Source organism: Ascaphus truei, chromosome 1 (assembly GCF_040206685.1).
Source record: "Ascaphus truei isolate aAscTru1 chromosome 1, aAscTru1.hap1, whole genome shotgun sequence".
In the NCBI taxonomy this organism is placed as follows: domain Eukaryota; kingdom Metazoa; phylum Chordata; class Amphibia; order Anura; family Ascaphidae; genus Ascaphus; species Ascaphus truei.
The window spans coordinates 113,858,847-113,882,830 of NC_134483.1; the positions used below are offsets into that span (position 1 = coordinate 113,858,847).

Below are 23,984 nucleotides of genomic sequence, written 5' to 3' on the forward strand. Positions count from 1 at the left end.
GATCAAGAGCGGCCCATTTGTTTAGGGGGCTGTAGTCGATGAACATCCTTACTGCACCACTCTTTTTCCGAGCCACCCCAATTGGGGAAGTATAGGGGCTTCTTGATTCGGATATTATACCTGCTTTCAGTAACTGTTGCAGATGACGCGTCACATCCTCAACATCAGCTGGATCCAGTCTCCTTGACCACTCTCTAAAGGGACGGGTATCGTGAAGGCGTATTTAATGGTTCACTCCATGTGCATGTGCTACATCCCATTCATGGGTGGAAAATACCTCAGACCTTCTGGCCATCTTTTCACTTAGGTGTCTCTTCTATTCCTCAGGGACTAGGCTGTCCCAAAAATTGAACATATCTGTAGTCAACTTCTTCATATTATTCTTTATTTCTTGGGTTTGCCCCATCACTTCAAGATTGTATAGGTAAGCTATCACAGTGCCCTTCTTCACATTTACAGTACATCATGGGTGGTCTAGTTCCTCACCTCGACTATTATTTTTCCTAACCTTTTAGCAGACACTTTTATTATCCCACTCTTCACTAACAGTCCACCTGGAAATCCCCCCTGGGCAGGGTCTTCTATCATCACCTCGGAGTCTTCTATTTCTTGATGGAGTGTCAACTTTTCTTTAATTTGACATATATGGTGGGGAGGCACTCTTTTTGATCGGGGACTGGCCAAACAGAATTCTTCTATTGGGCCATCCAACCTAGTACCAGTTTCTTTCTCAGCCCACCGGTAAGCCATCAAAAACACAGTGGGTGAATGGTCAACATCCGGCTGTAGTCATCCCTCCCAACAGTCTGACATCCCATTTAACTAGTCAGTAGAAAATATTTGCATTTCTCCCTATTATGGCCTAGACTTCTTCCCTCTCACGGGCCTCTGGGTATATTAGTGCCACTACTTCATGGTGTCCGGCTACCCTGGTGACTTCCTTGGGAAATTCTAACTTCACTACCATGTTATCCAAATACGGGTAGCTAGAATTACTAATGCCCTACACGACGTCCATCCAGTGGCTGCAGAGGCAGGTGTCTCAGGTATCGGTTGTACCATGACTGGAAGATTATAGAAACCTGTGATCCACTGTCCAAAAGAACCTTGCACTCCTTCGCTTCAATAGAAGCTTTCACTCTGGCAGATGGGCCAAGAATCCCAGCCGGCAAGTTGGGACGCCCATATGTGTACATGGGGTGTTATTCATGGAGCTTCTCTTTGCGTGGGACCTAGCATGCTCCTTTACCAGGTCCCTCTGTTGTTTTCCTGCTTCTTTCTCCTTCAGCACCCTAGAGTAACCAGCCCGATGTCCACACTCTCCGCACTGGAAACAAACCATACCTAGGTCTTTTGAAAACCAGTCCAGGTCATATGTTCGGGGTGTATTTTGAGTGGTGGAGGCTGGAACTTTCTCTTTCTGGGCTACAGCTATCAGCAATGCATTCATTTGTTCCTTTAGCTCCTGAATTTGTTGCTTGAGCTCCACTAGTGGTGGTCTCCTCATGATCTACTGCACTTGACACAACAACACTGGCTCGGGTAGTTGCAATCCCAAGCGTGGTTCGGGCTTCTTGCTTGTCTTCTTCCGCACGCACTTCCCGAACTAGCTGCGCAAACGTAGGGGGATCCTCCTTCCTTTCTCTAACCCGTAATCATATAACGGTGAGGTTGTCCAGTAATGCACCTCAGTCGACTTGTTCTAATCTCACCTTGTCTGCTTGGCCAGCCTCAATTTTTCCCCTCAACACCACACGATGTAGTAACTTCTCTATTCTATGAAGGTATTCTGACAACTGTTCCCCATCCTGTTGCAATGAATTCCTAAATTTATAGTACAGGTCGTCAGCACTCTCTGCTGCCCCATAAGCACTGTCCAGCACGTCCAGGTAATTGGTTACGGTTATGTCTGCGAATCGCAAGTCTAACGCTCTTATGGTGTTTAACACTGGGCCTCTCAAACTCTCAGTAAGCCTCTTTCACTTCTCCCCAGAACACTGCCAGTCGCGCATAATTTGTGTAGCAGTGTCCATCCAATTTTCAAAATCGTCCTCCACTATAGGGATAGGCTTCACTCCAGAGAATGTCCTTAATATATGGAATGTCCATTTATAGGGGCTGTTCTCACTGATCGGTTTAATTACTTTGTCTAGTTCTGGCCCCAAAGCTTGTAAGAGGGCCTCGGGAAATGGGGGTGGAAATTTCGTTCAAGGGTTTTGGTGTGAATGCACCCATCTCACTCAAACTCGTCAAGTCTTCCCTTCCTTTAGTAGTAGTTATTTTACCCTATCTACAAATCTGGTAGGGGGTCGGGTCATTAACTGCAATAGCGAGACTATGTCATGTAATGATACTACACACCTTAGTGGCATCTACCCCAGGTATACCTGTGGGTACCATCTGCGGGTCAAGGGTTTTAGAGCATACGCAGAATATAATAACATCTTTGGTATCATAATGTAACATGTCCACGTTTATCCATGCTTCCCCACACTTGCAAATGTTAATCACCCCATTAATAGCTATATCATCATCAGTGTCAGGGATTACCACTACTAAAAAGGCCTTGTCACAATCTAGTCCCTTCCTGGAGCACCAGTCAGTTAAAATGGTGGCACTCATAGTGAAGTAAGGCCTTGTGCACTCCACAAAAATGCCACTTTTACTTTTGGCAGGCAATTGTCTGACCATCATAATCTTCTGGTGAGAGATGATTTCTGTGTCCCATAACACTAGATTGTAGAAATCTCAGCAGCGCCTCCAATTTAACCCTTCTATTTTTCCCCTCTAGCAAAGCAAGTCAAACCTCTCACAGACATGTTTCAACCTTGATGGGTATCATCAGTGTGAGGATGGTTTATACGTGATTTGCAATATTTCTAAAGCAAGTATAAACCAACCTCACACTGATGATACCCGTCAAGGTTGAAACATGTCTGTGAGTGGTTTGACTTGCTTTGCTAGTCCCATTCTGTGCTTAAAAGCTGTGTGAACGCCGATGCATTTGCTTAAATGGGCTCCATGTGAATGGATATTCCAGGCAAAAGGTGACACATTTTGTGCTTATTTGCATGTCATTTCCCAGAATCCCATGCTGCAGGGGGAGCACTGTATGCAAGGTGATAATGGCTGAAAGGCAGGGTTGCAGACCTGTCTGAGACATGTGAATGTGCTCACAAGTGATATTCTTTATTGGCTACACTGGCGACCAACTTTATTCTTAGTTGGCTAGCTCCGCGAATTTCAGAGTATCCCGGTGATGTGCTGTTTTGTATCATTTTCTCCCGGGGTATATAGCGTTATTTCCGCGGCAGTGATTTAAGCATTTTATTCCGGCTGGCTGCAATACTGCAATGCCGTGTAAAAACCCATGGGGGCGTTTGCGAGCTGTTGTCTTTGAAGCCGAGAAATTCATGAATTGTAATGCAGTATATACTGTACATATACAGTATATACTGTATAACAACAAACCCTATAACCCCTAACATACACATACAGTACTATATATGCACATCAATGATACTATAGGCCGGGGGGGCGAGATGTGTTTGCAGCAGAGAGAGAACCGCTGCTCTCTCTGCGCAAACATCGGCACATTAAAAATTATTTAAAATACATTTTTATTGATAGTGTAGATGTGCAGGGGGTCTCCGGAGCTGAACCGCGTTGGTTTCAGGTCGGGGGACCCCCTGCTTCCCGAGATACAGCCCCCTTTATGAGGTGCCGGTATCCCTCTGCGTTTAAAGGGCCCGATCACGTGATCGCGGCCTGTAAACCAAGCAGAGCAGAGGGATACCGGCACCCCCTAAAGGGGCCTGTATCTCGGGGAGCAGGGGTTCCCCGGACTTAAAACAAAAACGTTTCTGCTCCAGAGACCCTCTGCACATGTACAGTATAAATAAAACACATATATAAATAAACACTCGTTCCTTACCTTAGCGCTATGTGCTATGGTAACGAAGCAGCATTTCTGTATTTTAATAATATTGTACAGTGAGCAGGGGGTTCCCTGAGCCAGAAATCAAAGCTCAGGGGACCCCCTGCTCCTGCACAATATTATTAAAAATACAGAAATGCTCCTTCATTACCATAGCGGATAGCCGCTAAGGCAATGAAGGGGTTAACTCACCGTGCCCGCTTTATTGTGGGTAGCGGGGGTGGGTGAAGGGGGTATTTGGCCCTTGGTGTGAGTTTAGGACTTGCGGGGGGTTTGCGGGTGCACTTAACCCCTTCACGGCCGTAGCAGTTAATACCGCTACGGTCATGAAGGGGTTAAGCCCTCCCGCTACCCCCCGCAAGCCCTAAACAGCCACCGTTGGGGCTAATACCCCCTTCACCCACCCCCGCTACCCACAATAAAAAAAAACTCACACACAGCAGCCGCCAAAAAATAAATAAATAAATCTAAATAAATAAATAAATAAATGACTATAAATAAATACCTTTGAAATACATTTTTTATTTATAGTGTAGATGTGCAGGGGGTCTCCGGAGCTGAACCGCATTGGTTTCAGGTCGGGGGAACCCCTGCTCCCCGAGATACAGCCCCCTTTATGAGGTGCCGGTATCCCTCTGCGTTTAAAGGGCCCAATCACGTGATCGCGGCCTGTAAACCAAGCAGAGCAGAGGGATACCGGCACCCCCTAAAGGGGCCTGTATCTCGGGGAGCAGGGGGTCCCCAGACCTAAAACTACAGCGGTTCAGCTCCGGAGACCCTCTGCACATCTACACTATCAATAAAAATGTATTTTAAATGTATTTATTTATATTCATTTATTTATTTAGATTTATTTATTAATTGTGCTGCTGCTGCTGTGTGTGAATTTTTTTTTATTGTGGGTAGTGGGGGTGGGTGAAGGGGGTATTAGCCCCATCGGTGGTTGTTTAGGGCTTGCGGGGGGGGTAGCGGGTGCACTTAACTCCTTCACGACCGTAGCGGTACTAACTGCTACGGCCGTGAAGGGGTTAAGTGCACCCGCAACCCCCCCGCAAGTCCCCCCGCAAGTCCTAAACTCACACCAAGGGCCAAACACCCCCTTCACGCATCCCCACTACCCACAATAAAAAAAATTCACGCACAGCAGCCCCACAATTAATAAATAAATCTAAATAAATAAATAAATACATGAAGAGAAATAAATATATACTGTATATATATACTGTATATATACAGTATATATATAATAACAATCCCTATACATATACAGTATATACTGTGTATATATATACTGTATATATATATATATATATATACACACACAGTATATACACACAGTATATACACACACATGATGAACCAATATACAAATAAATGTAGAATGGTTATCAAAATCATACTGTCCTACAAATAACACTTCTCCATACAGACAATAATAATAATAATAATCCATTTAATAATCCTAACTGATCTTACAATATAAAACATAACATTCCAATCCACACAGTACATTGCATTTACATTGTATAAATGATGCATAAAATCTAAGCACCATATACATTCTGCAAATGAATGTTAACAATATCATTGCAAGCTACTGTACCAGTAAATACAAACACTTCCAAACAAGTCAACTATTTTAACCAATCAAGTAAACAAAAATCAATATATACTGTAAGTACCAACCAGAAAACACAATTTTAAACCAAAGCTAACCCTTACAATACCAAGGATTACATCTATCTAATTGTAAAAAACATTATACATTATACACACATTGAAGCATTGCAATAAACAACATACAGTACAGTACATCCCCTGTATCTCCCTGCCTTCAGTGTAATCTGTTTAAAGCCCCCTCCCCCCTAATGTTTCTGTTAAATCTTTCTGCCTTCAGTGTAATCTGTTTAAAGCCCCCTCCCCCCTAATGTTTCTGTTAAACAGATTACACTGAAGGCAGAGAGATTTAACAGAAACATTAGGGGGGAGGGGGCTTTAAACAGATTTAAACGCAGAGGGATACCGGCACCTCATAAAGGGGGCTGTATCTCGGGGAGCAGGGGGTCCCCCGACCTGAAACCAATGTGTTTCAGCTCCGGAGACCCCCTGCACATCTACACTATAAATAAAAATGTATTTCAAATGTATTTATTTATAGTCATTTATTTATTTATTTATTTAGATTTATTTATTTATTTTTTGGCGGCTGCTGTGTGTGAGTTTTTTTTATTGTGGGTAGCGGGGGTGGGTGAAGGGGGTATTAGCCCCAATCGTGGCTGTTTAGGGATTGCGGGGGGTCCGGGGACCCCCTGCTCCCCGAGATACAGGCCCCTTTAGGGGGTGCCGGTATCCCTCTGCTTTGTTTACAGGCCGCGATCACGTGATCGGGCCCTTTAAACGCAGAGGGATACCGGCACCTCATAAAGGGGGCTGTATCTCGGGGAGCAGGGGGTCCACCGAACTGAAACCAACGCGGTTCAGCTCCGGAGACCCCCTGCACATCTTCACTATCAATAAAAATGTATTTTAAATAATTTTTAATGTGCCGATGTTTGCGCAGAGAGAGCAGCGGTTCTCTCTCTGCTGCAAACACATCTCGCCCCCCCGGCCTGTAGTATCATTGATGTGCATATACAGTACTGTATGTGTATGTTAGGGGTTATAGGGGTTGTTGTTATACAGTATATATATATATATATATATATATATATATATATATATATATACATATACATATATATACTGCATTACAATTCATGAATTTATGCCATCTGGCGGTCACGCAAAGCATTGCAGCCTAGTAAATCCTGAACCATTATTAATTAACACATCAACCGCGCGTCAGCCATGTAATGCGCCTGGCTGGGAAGGCAAAAGGAGCCTGGCATGCTCCGGGTGAACAGAGTGGCATTCCAGGAACATGCCAGGTACATGCCAGTGATTACTAAGAATAAATGCTGCCGCAGCAGTATATGCTAACTGTGGAGGTTTTTTGTTTCCTTTTTCACCCACCATAACTTAAAATGTATATGATATATATATATAGAGGGTGGGGGCGTGAGTCCTGCCTCCCCTTATTAATCTTGCTATAACAGTGCACTCAAATCAGACATCAAACTAGACACAGACGTTGGGGTTAAACTTTCTTTTATATAGAAAAATTGGGGAAGGAGGGCCAGGCCATACCCGTGGGTGAGAGGCCACTGCCCTATAACCTTAACATAGATTTAAACACAATTTATAAAATGACACTTCACAGTGCCCAGCTCTTGCACAACTTTCCCACTAGTGTCCCAGCGATATCCTTGGGGCCACAGTTAACAGGTATCACTTATGTGTGATGAGCAACGTTGCAGGCCTGTTTTGTGATAAACTGAGGGGGGCCAGCTGCTTATATGCTGAGATCCTCATAGGCAATTGTCCCTTGTGTCATGTTACTCACACTTCTCCTGCCCTTTGTGGGCTCGGGCGGTCCCGTTCTGTGGGGAGCGGCCAATCTGCAGTTTTATACAGTTGGTGAATCTATGCCTCTTAGCAAGCTTTCTGTATTGCAGTCCTTGTTGAAAATCAGAGCTTCTTGCAGTTAGGATTTAGATGCTGTTTTGTTCTCTGGGATGAGTCTTATGTCTCTCTCTTGATTCACTTCCTCACACTTTGCTCCTCTCAGACTAACTGCCCTTTCTGACCAACTGCATAACTGACTTTGTGCCTAATTCTCAGTCATTGGTCTGCCCATGTCACATGCTTTTATTACAGCAGCAAAGGTGTAGGCGGACGCTCACAGAGGTATGCAACGGAGACTGGTTATAGTGAAATTAAATAAGGCTTTTATTGCGCCTGTTTCCTTAACATCAGGAAACCCTCCAAACAAGGGGTAAACAAAGCTTCAATTCACTTGGGAGTATTTCTAGTGAAATACTATTTAGTCCACAACTCCCTTTAGATAAGCATGTCTCCCAGCCCCAAACATATATCATGAAATGAGCAGATATAAAAAGACTTATAAATGAAAGTCTTATCTGTTCCTTGTGGTTTGGAGGGAAAATCTTCTCTGTTCCTGATTGCTACATTTTCTTCAGGGTTTGTCAGCATTCAGGTTTAGAAGTTTCCCCTGTGTCTTGCAAGCAGCCTCTTCTGGTAGACTCAAGACGCCTATCCCCATGTCAGTCTCACAAGTTGTGAGAGTAAGGGACAATCTTCCTTCCTGTCTCAAAAGACAGGCTTTTCTAAGCAATCTAATCAGGCAGGTGGTGTTTGTTAATTGACTACCAGCAGTTAACCACCACACTGCTGGATTAGAGGCACATGACCTGAACAGGGATAACTCCCCTGTTACAAAAGGCTACTGGGAGTTGCAGTCTATCTGCTGCTGCTTTGTGATTGATCCATTCCCAGCAGCACACACACAGTCCATACTGTACACTGGCGACACAATTTATTCGAGCTCGGCTAGTCCCACGAATTCGGGTATACCCGGGTGTATTGAGGGTTGTGACTGTTTTCTGCCCGAGTGCATTGGGTTATTTTCCAGGCAGGGATTGAAGCATTTTATTCCTGCTGGCTGCAATACTGCACAGTATATATATATATATACTGCATTACAATTCATGAATTTATGCCATCTGGTAGACACGCGAAGCATTGCAGCCTATTAAATCCTAATCATTATCATTTAACAGATCAGCTGCCCGTCAGCCAGGCATGAACCCAGGCTGGGAAGGCAAATGCAACGGGGCTTGTCAGAGGTGAGGAGCGGCGCATTCCAGGTATCTGCCAGGTACATACTGGGTATTTGCTCGAATAAAGTGTGTCGGTGCAGTATCTCTCCCTGCTGCTGCTGTTGTTGTCAACTGGGCAGCCGAGAGCAGGTTCGGGCCTCAGTGAAAAAAATGTTTTGGGTACCGCCAGCAAGAGCGGACAGGCAAAAATTCTTTACACAGGTTTTGTATTCATGTGCAAAAAACAAACAATTATGCCCTGCAGACAAATGAAAATGAGAGGAAATGGTAAAACTGAGACATTCAAGAGTTCTTCGACCTTTTTTCTGTCTTTCTTTTTGTTCTTTCTAGGGTTTCTTTGCACCAGATTTGCGATGATAATCCATGGTAAGAATTAAAAAGGGGTAAAAAAAAAAACGTTGTCGAAAATTTAAAAATATATTATAGTTATTTAAAATTCACTGCAATATAAAATAAATGTGTGATCTAATTTTTATGTTAATAATAAATATTATATTTGTACCTCTTGTGAATATTAAGATCTTAATGACTAATATCAATAATATAAGCACCCACACGATTGTTGCTGAACTAACCATACACTTTAAATGTTACACATTGTGTTGTGTTACACATACAAGTTTATCATACAACGACTTTGTTGTATTCGCACGGTGTTCACTTACAAAAACATACAAATGTGACTGCGCATAATAAGATAAGACTGCGCTGTCATATGTCAAACCGCAGTAGTGAATGTTCATAAAGAGTCGGAAGCTGTTATTCAGAATTGTGCGTGAATTGAACATAAAATATAATTTTGTTAAGAAGAACATTAAAATATTATTATATCCTGTTCTTAATATGTAATTAGTAGTTCTTTGGTTGATTAGAGTCTATATTGGCCGATAACTGATTGAATTTTGTATGTCATTATTATTTTCTTTGAAATTCACAGATTTTACAATGGATGTCAAAAACAATAGACAAATGATGATACTACCGAGAAAGACAAAAACATAAGCAACACAGTCTGGCCTCGGGCCCCCTTTCGGACCGCTGGGCCCTGGTAATTTGTACTGGCTCCCCCCCCCCCCCATCCTTCCCCCTCTCGTCGGCCCTGGTTGTCAAGGTACTGAGGGCTGTGATAGTTTAATCAATACACACAGATATACTCAAGGATGCTACATAGAAATACAGAACATTACAGAAAAGGAAGGATAAAATAATCAGCTCACGTCATGTTAAATTGCATTAATGCAATCGTAAAGGAACTTATATATGATTATAGCACACTTTTACAGCCATTCAAATTCACAATCCCCCAAATAGGAACTGATTGCTGTATATATTTCAGTCCCTTTAACAAAAGAAAGCTGTAGCGTTAAACTAAACTAGATGTGGGAAAACTTTATTGTGATAGCATACTTTTGAGCACTACAGCTCACACCTGTAGCCCCATCCCCCTAACATCCTTTAATTCCACTTCCTGGTTTCAGTTCAATGTGCATTGGAGCACACCTGAGAAAACTGGGAGATATGTGACAGTGGAGTTTCCCAGCATCTGATTTCCTCCTCCTCTTCTTCCCCCTTTTCCCACTTCCCCCAAAGGATATATTTCATATTTGGATGGAACTTGCACCTATCTCGCCTTTTTGAGGTGGCAAGAGTTTGTTTGGGTTGTATAAAGTGCCTTATGCACTTAACGAAGCTACTAGAATTTAGCTAGTTGTCAAAAAATACGAGTTTGGTCATTGTGCCAGGAATTTCAGATCCGTAATGAAACCGCTTCTAAAACAGCTTTTTCTGCACGGTTTGGACATGCGAGAATGACTTAGAGAATAGCAAAACATGCAAATCCAATCGGAAAGGGCACTTTCCGCATAGATTGGCACATTTCGGAGCTACTAGAATATGCCCCTATGCCTTCTGAGGTTCACCGAGAAGCTGAAGATGTTTAAGTTTGTTAAAAGGAAGAATATCCATGGTACAAGTGGTAACTTCAACACTTCAATACGTGTTTCATGGTAGAATGTTTTTTTATTATTATTATTGGTATTATTAATAAACATTGTACGTACGGCACACTATATGGCAAGAAAAGGCATTGCAATCAGTGAAAGCAAAATAAATAATAATTATAAAAAAAAGATACAATAAATAACAAAAATATATTATAACAAATGTAATCTACTGTAAACAAACACACCACCCCCCTGTCCCTTCCCCCCAAAAGGACTACAAAATTCTAGTAAACAAAACGGCAAAGTACAAGTTAAAAAAAAGTTTAAAAAAAGAACTTACCATCTAATTCCAGAACCCTCCCTCCCCAAAACTACAGTAGACCCACCTCTGTCTGTCCCCTGGATGTGACTGGTTAAATAGGAATCACTCAGAAGGTGGTACAGGGCTTTGCTGTCTTCAGCCATACTTTATGAATACAACAGCTCCAGGGGGGTAGGTTGTTTGTAAGGGCCTTTTTTAATGTTATTTTTTTGTGTATGTTATTTTTTAGACTTCTTTTCTTTGCTAGTTACAAAATATGATTAAAATGTTGAACCCAATACTATTTCCGTCAATTCCTGAGCAATGTGAACTTTTGCAAAATTTAAGAAAATAACACGGGTTGTGAAGAAGTTTAGAAAAATGTGTTTTGCACATCTCTGCTTGGCAGGTGGTACAGTCTGACATGGGGTGTCTTTTTTTTTTTTAATGTTGTATAAATGTTAATGCTGCTCTTGTCATTAACCTCCAACAATACATGTACATTTTTTTTTTTATAGATGATGCATAAAAAGAGTGAATTTAAATGATGCTTCTTGCAGCATCTATTGTGTACTAACTGGTTTTATTATAACTGTACAGTGTTTCCAGGAAGCGGTGCTAGCAGAGCCTGTGCTATGCATGCTGTGTGTGACCTGCCTCTCTAGGGAAACAGTGCTAGTTGCTCTCAGCGCTCACAAACATTGTTACATGTTCTTCTAGATTTTTATAATTGGAAACCTGTCATTTTTATTTATTGGAAGACACATACATTACAGCTGTGACCTACACATAATAACAGAAGGACACAAAAGACAAACACCTTGTTGGAAAGCTATTGCGGCAAAAAAACAGCATCAGCTATATCAACGGGTTAAATTGCATTTATTTGTTTTACAAATATGTGTATTTTGGTTGATGTTGAAAATAAAGTATTAAATAAAATGTGAGGCTAAATTTTTAAATGATTTTATCCTGTTGATAGTTGTTCATGAGATTAACTATTGTATTTGATTTGCTTTTATTTTACATTTCTACTGGGTCGGGGGGGGGGGGGTGTTAACACCTACTATAAATAAAATCATACTTCTCTTTCCCTTTGGTTTCTAGAAAAAAAAATATCACTTTTTTTAAGTCATCACTTGATTTGTTTATCTTAATCTGCATTTCAAAATCATTTTCTTGTAATACAATGCTTTAGAGACGTAGGGATTGTGGTTCTGTGCTCAATTACAGTGGAATGCAGTTAATATGTTGGCTCCCACAGAGAATTTAATACACCACTCTATAACTTCCTGAACTGAAAGACAGGATACTGAGGATTTTATTGAAAACAAATTGTTTGGATAATCCCTCTCTCCTGACAATTAAAAAAAAAAAAAAGTCGACAAAGTCATGTCCTGAGTGTTCGTAACACACACAGAGTGAAAATTTATTTGATGCACTTTAAACAAGTACTTTGATTGCTAAGTAATAAAAAATACCACAAAACTTCTGTTTCAAAATGAGAACAGGAGTGGGCATATGGTTCAAGTCTCAGAGGTAGACAAAGATTTAAGTTAGTATAATATGATGAGGTTTAGAAAAGAACAGATAAACAAATGCATGTCTGTTTTCTACTTCAGCCATTTGGCTTTTGGGGTCAAATTCACAGTATTGGTATAAAAGTAAACTGTGCATGCTAAATGTGCACTTGACTCTGTGTTTTGGTTCTAACATTTTTCTGTGTCTTGGGTTTGAATTATGGGGAAAATGTGAATTTGATTTAAAAAAAAATCATAACATCATGCAATCTGCAGCTGGTTCTTGCTTCTTCCGTAAGTATTTATGCCATTTGCAAGCTATTTATTAATGATAATAAATAATAATGTGGTTTATGTTTGTTTCTAAGTCCAGCAAAGAGCATGAAGGGGTAAAACAAACACAGGATAAGACTAGTTAGAAAGAGACTATCTAGAAAGACCCTTTCAAGTTAAGTATATTATGTTGGAGAGTAAGGATGTTTACCCAACAACAGCTGGTTGACAGACAAATGTTGAAATACATTTTATTATTTGTTGTAAAACCCTGTGGGTGAAAAACCCTTTCAGTTGAAATATATATATATATATATATATATATATATATATATATATATATATATATATATATATATATATATATATATATATATAGTCAGTCTCTGCCTCTCTGCCTCTCTGCCTCTCTGCCTCTCTGCCTCTCTGCCTCACTGCCTCTCTGCCTCTCTGCCTCTCTGCCTCTCTGCCTCTCTGCCTCTCTGCCTCTCTGTCTCTCTGTCTCTCTCTCCCCCACCCCCATCCTGAAATTATACACACACAGTACTCCTCTACCCCACAATACCCAACTCCCCAACAATACTTCCCTCTGCCACACACACAAAATATCCATCTACCCTCCCCTCTCCAAAAAAAATTCCCCACAATACCCCTTCTCCTACAATACACACACAGGCCACCACCTCTCCCTTACAATACACACACACTACTTCAGCTCCCCCACAATACACACACACAATTTCCCCCTCCCCATACTAACTTCATTCTTCCCTCCCCCACAAACAATACCCCTGTTCCCCCACAATACCCCCCCATACACTCTCACAATACCCAACCCTCCCCACAATACCCACACAATACCCCTCTCTCGCACAATACCCAACCCACACCCACATCTCCCCCACAATACACACACAATATTACCCTCCCCTACAATACACACAATATTCCCCTCCCCACAATACACACACTTTGTTTTTCTTTTACCTTGGTGGGAGCCTTCAGTGCAAGTGGTCACGGACGTTGGGTTCAACTTCCGTCCGACCCTACTTCTTGTACACGGGGGGAAAGAAGGCCTCAATGAGCAGGGTGAAAGGAGGCCCGGCAGACATCAGAAGCATGGCAGCCAGAGGCAAATTTAAATGCTGGACAGCTGGGCCTCCGCAGCCACCAGGCTCGGGATAGTTTTCCCAACTCTTCTCTCCTGATTCCAGTGCAATCTCTGTCTGACAAGCGGGCGTGGGCCAAATGGCGACACCTTACACTTTTTTGTTGAGCTTTCCTTATTAGAAATATGTAAACATCTCTCGTACCTCTCTCTCCAGCACCCTCCACTCTCTCTGTCCCCATCCCCTCTCTCCCTCCCCATCCCCTCTCTAACTCTCCCCATCCAGGGAAGTCTCTGGAGAAGAGGACACAGAATCCTGGCAAGTGGCCTTGAGAGAGGGGGGACAGGGAGACTGTCTCTTCCCCCTCTTGTTTCTCACCTACCCTCACAATACACACACACACACACACACACTACCCCTCTCCCCAACAATATGCACATACCACCACCCCTCCCCCACACAACACACACATTACCCCAGCAATAAATTCTCTCCAGAAGGAATTTGATAGACTGGAAACTTGGGCAAGTAAATGGCAGATGAGGTTTAATACAGATAAATGTAAGGTTATGCATTTGGGAAACAAGAATAAACAGGCAATTTACAACCTAAATGGGGATAAATTAGGAGAATCCTTGATGGAGTAGGATTTAGAAGTGCTTGTATATTTTATTTATGAATACAAATGTTTTACCAGGAAGTAATACATTGAGAGTTACCTCTCGTTTTCAAGTATGACCTGGCACAGAGTTATAAAAATATATGGTTACAGTAAAAGAACAGGGTTATACAGTGAATGCACAGACATTTCATGGACAGATAGAGTTGGAAAATTGGGTACAGGGGATAAAGGGCTTGTGAGTTTTAGATTGAAAAAGAGCAGCTTTAACATCACCAAACATCAGCGAACGGCAGCAAACGGCTCACACCCTTTGGCTGCCCTTCGGCTGCATCAAAGGCTGTCTGCCTTTGGGGCAACGCAGATGTACACTGGGTTGGTTGAGATTGAATCTGTTGCAGCTGTGAACAAAAAGTTCTTTGTGTCCTCTTGGCTCATTAACATTCTAGTGGGTGGGGTTGACGTTCCACAAAGTTCAAGCACATGTTAACCCTTAGCACGCTGGTCCTGTGCAGAGGGAGCAGTTCTTGGGGAGCCCCATCAGACTGTCCGCCTTTGGGGCAACGCAGATGTACACTGCATATGTATATAGCAGGCATAGCAATAGTGCCCAAAGTCATGCAGTAGCTGCAAAGGCAAACAAGATCTTATCTTGCATTAAACGTGCAATGGATGGAATGGAAGTAAACATTATGATGCCCCTTTATAAAGCATTAGTAAGACCACACCTTGAATATGGAGTACAATTTTGGGCACCAATCCTTAGAAAAGACATTGTGGTTGAACAGAGAGTGGTGTGTGTGTGTCCGCTCCAAGATACAAACTTTTTATCTCCAATACCTGCAGAGATATCTATTCGCACATCCGTCTCCGCATTCGCGACCAGTTTTTTTACCAGCTGCACGATACGTGGTATGACAGCAACTGTTTATAATCAAGACCAATGAGTTAAGTAGAGACATCTCAGTGCTACTGGAATTCTACTGGGACATACTAAGGACCTGAAGCCAGGTCTCCACTACCAGGAAAGGTGGTGGTGGGGGTTGATTTCCTCTTCGAGCCCCTGCTTTTTAATCTGACAGTGTGGGCTCGGATGTTGGATTTTCCCTATATCCTTCACCGACTAATCCTGGCACGAGTGACAAGAGTCAAGGATCTCCTGGAATACGAGCATCAAAACTTGGTAGAGGCAGGTGTACTTGTGTACCGTATCTGTCTGTCTACTGCCGACATCCCTCGACATCTGATCCAGGAGTTTAAAGATGTAATTTCACCCAACTCGCACACCTTCATCGAGGGAGTATTGCAGACCAGAGAGCCTTGCCAACCTTTAGGTCTCTGGATTGTTGCGTGGGACCAAAGCCATGGCAACCCCCTCAGACTCCAAGCTCAGCAAGTTGGAGGACATGTCCCTGGCATGTTTCCATGGCATGCTGAAGAAATTACTTTACTCTCTTGTGCTCCATATAGTGCACTACCTCAACCTTGTCATCTGCCAAGATACCATCTGGAAGCGGTACTACCAGCAAACGATGGCGAGGCACCGGTGGAGAGAACTCTATTCACAGTTGGTTCCCCACCCCACCAGGGATCTGAGATGGAGAGTTCTCCATGGTGCACTGAGCACAGGAGAGTATCTGGTCCACTGCACTGATTCCCTCACCTCCTGCCCATTTTGTGATGAAAGGGAGTCTGTACCATACAGATAGTATGTGGTGAAGGTTCATAGAATAGATGGAATACTAAAATGTACTAGGTGCAAGGGAACAAATGGAGAGACCCCAAATCTCTCCTGTACAAACTATGTAATACTCCTGGTGTTCCCAGCACTCCAAAAGACAACAATAGGACTGATGATATGCCAATAAAGCTTGTGTATTGCAAGACACAACATCAACATGCAACAATATGCAAAGGCAAACAGGGATATAAAAAATGACCGCAGGTACAGCCTGGAAGGAAATGGGGGAGGAAAGGGGGTTGGGGAGGGAAATGTGAACTCACAGGGAAATGGAAAAAGGATAGGAGAAACCCTAACGGGGAAGGAGATGCGGGGGAAAAAAGATGCGTTTGGCAACATTAATATTTTGGGGTGAAACACCCCTTCATCTGGCCCATTCCCGTAGTCTCTATGAGGGGACTATGGTACTTCCCTGCACCCTCAAGACCCAATAAATAAACCTAACAGAATGCAGAGGATAGCTAAGAAAGAAAATCCTGTAACTAAGACACCAACGGCATCAATACAGCTTTAGACAGTTCTTCTAAGACCAGAGAAATCTCTGTGTCTGTCAATGAAACCAGCAGTAGGTAGGCAACAGGTCATATGTCAGCCTGAAGCACAGAGATAAGCACAGTGTCTACATTACGTGCCCGTGTCCATGGCAGTTTGCAACGGAGGCTACGGGAACGGGCCAGATGAAGGGGTGTTTGACCCCGAAATGTTAACGTTGCCCCCACATCTTTTTTTTCACTCATCTTCCCCATTAGGGTTTCTACCATTTCCCTGTGATTTCACATTTCCCTCCCCCACCCCCTTTGCTCCCCCATTTCCATCCAGGATGTACCTGTGGTAATTTTGTAAATCCCTGTTTGCCTTTTCATATTGTTGCATGTTGATGTTGTGTCTTGCAATACACAAGCGTTATTGACATATCATCAGTCCTCTTGTTGTCTTTTAGAGTGCTGGGAATACCATGAGTGTTACAGAGTCTGTACCATATTTATTTTAGCTGTACTAGACTGCAACCCCTCTCATCCACCTTGAGGGGCCTTCCCTTGCAGTTCTGGCTGCACTTTTCCCTAACATTTTTATTTTTGGGTGCCCACTGTCCCGGGACAATAAGCCCAGGGATCTCCTCATCAACCTGCTTCTGGCATTGACTAAGCAAGCCCTTTATAAGACCAGGAAGCAGTGTTTGGAAGGGGGAGGTCCCAATAAACATTGTGGCCATGTTCCGTACTGGTGCGCTCCCATATCCGGGCAGAGTACATGTGCACAGAATCCGTTGGGAGGGTCTCAGATTTCGCCTCCGATTGGCCATAAGGTGGGGTGCTCTGTTCGGCGTCTCCCACTCTGGATTTTTTATACTCACCCTGCTTATTTAGTGCATTTTTTATTTACAGTGCACTGATTACCTGTTTTTGTTTATATTTGTTTTTGCGGCTCTATTTTTCTCATTTATATGAGAATGTCGTTCATTTGATTGGTCAGCTTCGCTGTCCAATCAGTTAAAAGCCAGTCAAAATAGTCCTTCTCCTAGGTCCTCGTCCACCTCCACCACGCAAACATCCTACTTCAGGCTCTGGAGTGAAATCGCAATTCCTATCTCACCGCTTTGAGGTGGAGAGAAAAAAATGCGAGTTTATGAACTTTTTGGAACGGCCAGAATACAGGAAGTTTGAAAAAAAATGGCAGGTTGGTCATTCCACATGGATTTGCACAGCCAGAATGAAAACACTTCTTAAATAAAGCTTATTTCACATGGTTTGGACATGTGAGAAGGGCTTACAGAATAGCAAAGTATACAATAACGCTTCTAACGTGCACTTTAAAAACAGTTTGTCACAATTCGGAGCTACTAGAATAGTCTGTTCTCACCCTGAAAGATTAATCATAATATTTTGCAAGTCACCAGCATAAGGGTTGGCTTCTTTTTGTGTCCTTGGAATGTGTTATGCCGGTGCTGCCCGCAGACCAGACTTGTCCCTTGTACTGAGGTGGTAACGTATATGTGCATGCACCCACAGCAGAAGGAGCGTGTCCGGAGTGTGGTGTTTTGGCTTTGCCAGGCCAGGTGTGAATAGGTGTAGCAATACTTAAAGGTACCGGTACAGAAGAGACGAAGTTGTTGCCATTAGCCACGGTCAGGGAGAGAGAGATCCGGGAGGTCGAGGTCCAAGCTGTAGTCGAGGGATGAGAGAAGCTGCAAGGTCAAGTGGGAGCAGGGTCCAGAGCCAGAGAGGAACGTCTGCCAAGCCGGGTCTCAACCTGAATAAATGAAGAGCAAAGGGAGAGCCAGAATAGACGTCCGTAAGCAGAGACTATGTCGAGCGATGTGGGAATGTCAAGACAGGCATTATGTAGTGCGGCTGGCGAAGAGGAAGAGGAGGCAGACCTGGAGGAGTGTGTGGAGCTGTCCTGGATAGGCTGCCTAGAGAAGAATGCAGGTGAGCAGTCGTAGAGCATGATTGTAGGCTGTATGTGTGTTGGGGGCGGGGCCTCACTACAGGAGCAGTGAATAAATTAACTAGATCAGGTGCACGCTCCGTAACGAGGGGGAGCGCGTGCCCATGAGCAGCAGCAGCCACCATAGCACCAGCCGCCTGCGGAACAGCGGCCGCCCGACGGGGACGAGGAGGGAGTCCCCCAACCACGGGGACTGGACAGGACCGGCGAGGGGGATGCCCTGCAGCAGCAGGCACAACATGAGGTGAGGGGAGGTCACGCTGTGGCCGTCGTGACCCCCGAATCCTCACAGTACCCCCCCCCCCTTCAGGGTCGGCCTCAGGACGATCCTCCCATGGTTTAGACGGAAACTTCTTTCGGAAAAGTTTGAGAAGCCCAGGTGCATGAATGTCTTTAAGAGATACCCATGATCTCTCTTCGGGTCCAAAGCCCTTCCAATGGACCAAGAATTGAACCTTACCTCTCGAGAGGCAGGAATCCAGTATGGCTTGGACCTCGTACTCTTCGTTGCCCTGTATGATAACTTGGTCTGGTCTCAGAGTGTGGTCCAGAATGAGAGAACTGGAAGCGAATGGCTTGAGATGAGATGTGTGAAAAACATTAGGAATTCTCATGCTTTGAGGTAATTGAAGACGGAAGGCCACCGAGTTTACCTGCTCCATGATAGGAAATGGCCCCAGAAACCTAGGTGCCAATTTAGGGGAAGGGGTTTTGAGGTGGGTATTTTTAGTAGACAACCAAACCTTGTCCCCTGGTTTGTAGTTGGGTGCAGGTCGGCGACGGAGGTCAGCCTGAATTTTAGAAGACAGGGAGGCCTTTTGAAGTGCCGATTGAATTCTAGCCCAAGAGTCCTGAAGGAGGGAGATGTGTTCATCCACAGCTGGCACTCCAGAGGAGATATTGGAAATAGGAAGGCGAGCCGGGTGAAAGTCGTAATTAATAAAGAAAGGTGTCTCACCAGTGGATTCATTCCTGGAAGAATTAAAGGCATACTCAGCCCAGGAAAGTAATTCCGCCCAGTTATCCTGGGAGTCAGAGATGAAGCAACTTAAATACTTCTCGAGAGATTGATTAACCCTCTCTGTCTGTCCATTAGATTGAGGGCGATATCCCAAAGAGAAGGAGGAAGCAATGCACAGTCTTCTGGTGAAGGTCCTCCAGAATCTGGAAACGTATTGAGAGCCACGATCCGATACGATGGATGTGGGTATGCCATGGATCCGGAAAATTTCTTTGGAGAAAATATCGGCTTAATCCTTTGAGAGAAATAAAATGTGCCATCTTGGAAAACCGATCCACCACTACTAGAATGGTGTTCATGCCCTTCGACCTAGGCAATTCGACAATAAAATCCATGGATATGTGGGACCAGGGGCTCTCCGGGATGGGTAAGGGCAAAAGAAGACCATGGGATCTCTGGCGAGGAATCTTATTGCGTGCACATACCGGACAGGCACGAGTAAATTCAAGGATGGTTTTGGCCATATTGGGCCACCAGAAGGTGCGAAGGATGAGATCCAAAGTCTTCTTGAAACCCGGATGTCCTGCCGAACGGGAAGCATGCCCCCATTCCAGAATATCAGGAATAAACTTGGCCTCCACGTATAAGGTGTCCTTCGGGATCTCAAGATCTCTAGGAAGGTGTCTTTGAGACTTGATGATCTTCTCAAGATTCTTGAATGTAGCGACTGCGATGATCTTTTGGGAAGGATAGGATCTTGGGAAGGATAGACTCTGTAGTTTTCTCCAGTCTCTCTTCAGAAGAATATTGTCTAGAGAGAGCATCCACCTTGACGTTCTTAGTGCCAGGAATATAAGACATAAGCGGCGGGCATTCTCAATGTTTAAAAGATTTTTGTGGTCCGTGAGAATAGTGAACGGCTCTTTTGACCCCTCCAACAGATGCCTCCATTCCTGAAGGGTCAACTTGACGGCCAAAAGTTCCCTATTGCCCACATCATAGTTCCTCTCAGCTGGGGAAAACTTCTTAGAGAAAAAACCGCTAGGGTGAAGTTTATCCTGGGGAGAAAATCTCTGGGATAGGACTGCGTCGGCCCCGCAGTCCGAAGTGTCTACCTCTAGGGTGAATGAAAAATTGGTGTCCGGGTGTCGGAGGATGGGAGCTGAGACAAATGCTTGTTTCAATGTTTCGAAAGCTGTGACTGGCTCAGGAGACCAAGACGAAGGATCAGCTCCTTTTTGGGTCAGATCGGAGCGTGATCGGAGCGATGATGGTGGAGAAGTTGCGAACAAACTTCCGGTAATTATTGGAAAAGCCTAGGAACCGCTGAATAGACTTGTGGAAGTCGGGTTGCGGCCAATCCACTACGGCTTTAAGTTTCTCAGGATCCATGGCCAATCCCGTGTTGGAAATAATATAACCAAGAAAAGATGTGGTAGACTGGTGAAAGAGACATTTCTCCATCTTGGCAAACAATCGGTTCTCTCGGAGGCGGGAGAGTACAAACTTAGTATGGATGATATGATCCTGTAGATTCTTGGAAAAAATAAGGATGTCATCCAGATAAACAATTACAAAACGATTAAGGACATCCCGAAAGATGTTATTGATAAAGTCCTGAAAAACCGCTGGGGCATTGCATAAGCTGAAGGGCATCACGAGATATTCGTAGTGGTCGCTACGGGTGTTGAAGGCGGTCTTCCATTCGTCGCCCTCCCGGATGCGAATAAGATTATACGCCCCGCGAAGGTCAAGCTTGGAGAACAGGTTAGCACCTTGAAGTCTGTCGAAGAGTTCAGAGATGAGTGGAAGTGGGTAACGGCTCTTCACCGTAATGCGGTTCAGTCCCCGGTAGTCTATACACAGTCTGAGAGTACTGTCCTTTTTCTTGACGAAAAAGAATCCAGCCCCCGCGGCCGAATTGGAATGCCGTATAAAGCCCCGTTACAGGTTCTCGCAGATATATTCGTTCATGGCTTCCGTCTCAGGTAGAGAGAGGGGATAGGATTTGGGCAATATGTATCCAGGTACCAAGTCTATCGGACAATCGTATGATCTGTGAGGAGGTAGTAATTCGGATTGAGTTTTGCAGAAGACATCCAGAAAATCAGTATACGGAGCGGGTAAATCTCCCTTAGGGTTGGATGTATTGGCCAGCAGTTGAGGCGGAAGTACAGCTGGTGGAGATGACTCCTCTGACCTTGACCTCCAGATAATGGGATCCTGGGATGTCCAGTTGATGTGAGGATTGTGCTTCTGCAACCAAGGTAAGCCAAGGGTGACTGGTGTTCTGTGAGCATGGATTGCCTCAAAGGCCAGGGTCTCCTTGTGGAAATGAGAGGAAAGGGTGAGGGGGCAAGTCTCCAAGGAAATGTATGCCGACCAAGGCAATGGGAGACTTCTTCCTAAAGAGTGGAAACTGGTTCTCTTCAGAGAAGGTTTGGTCCACGAAATTTCCTCCCGTGCCGGAATTGATAAATGCCGCAGTGGAGGTGCGGAAGGTAGGACCCGAGAGGGAGACGGGAATGGTCAACTTTTTGGGAAGTTCCTTCCTGGAAAGGGGACAAGGAGATTTAGCACCCAGGGAGAGCCCCTTCGTACTCACTGGGTTTGGTCGTTTCCCGGGCATAGTCGAGATTCACGGACTAGATGCTCAGATGATCCGCAGTAAGAACATAACCCACCGGCTTGGTGAGCTTGTCGTATCGGTGCCCGGGGACGCTGGACTCCAAGTTGCATCGGCTCCGGATCCTCCAGAGCGGGCAGCGGGGAGACGGCAGGTCCTGTGGTTGGAGAGAATCTGAGAAAAGGAGCACGGAAGGGCATAAATCAGGGATGCTGGTACTGAGCGCGTCGTGCCTGAAGGCGCTGATCCACTCGATTGACTTGGGAGATGAGTTCCTCCAGAAGCCCTGGCCTGGGTTGTGAGGCGAGCTCGTCCTTCACAGAATCCGTTAAGCCCCGCCAGAAGACTGAGACTAAAGCCTTCTGGTCCCATCGTGTCTCAGCTGCTATGGTCCTGAACTCCAAGGCGTACTGGGCCACAGAACGACGTCCCTGAGAAAGCTCATGCAAAGAGTCAGAGGCAGTTTCTTGGCGTGCTGAGGTATCGAAGACCTGTCAAAAGTCTCGTCTAAAGGCCGCGTAATCGCAGGCGATTTTTGGACGTAGTTCCCATATCGGGGAGGCCCATGCCAACGCATTCCCTGTGAGTAGGCTGTACACATATGCCACTTTCTTACGACCAGTGGAATACTGCTGCGGGGCCATCTCAAACTGGATCTCGCATTGATTGAGAAAACCGCGACAGGTATGCGGATCCCCCACGTACGGTTTAGGTGCCGGGATCTTCGGGCTTGAGGTCGCGGCGAAAACTGGTTCTGCCGACAGCGGCGGTGCGGCCACAGGTGGTGCCTGAAATGAAAGGTCCTGTACCTGTTGAGTGAGGAGAGCCATTTGATCAGCTAGGGCCTGGACTTGTTGATACATGGCCGTCATCATGGAAGCCATGTCAGTCTGGTCTGCGTCTTATGGGCTCGACATAATGTTACGCCGGTGCTGCCCGCAGACCAGACTCGTCCCTTGTACTGAGGTGGGGATGTATATGTGCACGCACCCGCAGCAGAAGGAGCGTGTCCGGAGTGTGGTGTTTTGGCGTTGCCAGGCCAGGTGTGAATAGATGTAGCAATACTTACTGGTACCGGTACAGAAGAGACGAAGTTGTTGCCGTTAGCCAAGGTCAGGGAGAGAGAGATCCGGGAGGTCGAGGTCCAACCTGTAGTCGAGGGATGAGAGAAGCTGCAAGGTCAAGTGGGAGCCGGGGTCCAGAGCCAGAGAGGAACGTCCGCCAAGCCGAGTCTCAACCTGAATAAATGAAGAGCAAAGGGAGAGCCAGAATAGACATCCGTAAGCAGAGACTATGTCGAGCGATGTGGGAATGGCAAGACAGGCATTATATAGTGCGGCTGGCGAAGAGGAAGAGGAGGCATACCTGGAGGAGTGTGTGGACCTGTCCTGGATAAGCTGCCTAGAGAAGAATGCAGGTGAGCAGTCTTAGAGCATGATTGTAGGCTGTATGTGTGTTGGGGGCAGGGCCTCGCTGTAGGAGCAGTGAATAAATTAACTAGATCTGGCGCACGCTCCGTAACGAGGGGGAGCGCGCGCCCATGAGCAGCAGCAGCCGCCATAGCCCCAGCCGCCTGCGGAAAAGCGGCCGCCCGCTGGGGACGAGAAGGGAGTCACCCAACCACGGGGACCGGACGGAACAGCGAGGGGGACGCCCTGCAGCAGCGGGCGCAACATGAGGTGAGGGAAGGTCATGCTGCGGCCGTCGTGACCCCCAAATCCTCACAGAATGTAAACTTTCACGTCAGTCAAGGTTAAACTGACCAGC

At 44.9% G+C, this 23,984-nt stretch overlaps 1 protein-coding gene across 1 annotated transcript in view; it reads right to left on the reverse strand.

Annotated features, from left to right (window-relative positions):
• Positions 1 to 1,688: 1,688 nt before the first annotated feature.
• The window catches only part of LOC142486795 (uncharacterized), a 66,452-nt gene continuing 44,156 nt past the window's right edge, over positions 1,689 to 23,984 (reverse strand). The window contains exons 6-7 of the mRNA XM_075585291.1: positions 15,282 to 15,365; positions 1,689 to 1,909 (exon numbers count right to left, since the gene is read on the reverse strand). Of these exons, the coding sequence (XP_075441406.1) occupies positions 1,689 to 1,909; positions 15,282 to 15,365 (305 nt within the window). The remainder of the gene's footprint in view (positions 1,910 to 15,281; positions 15,366 to 23,984) is intronic.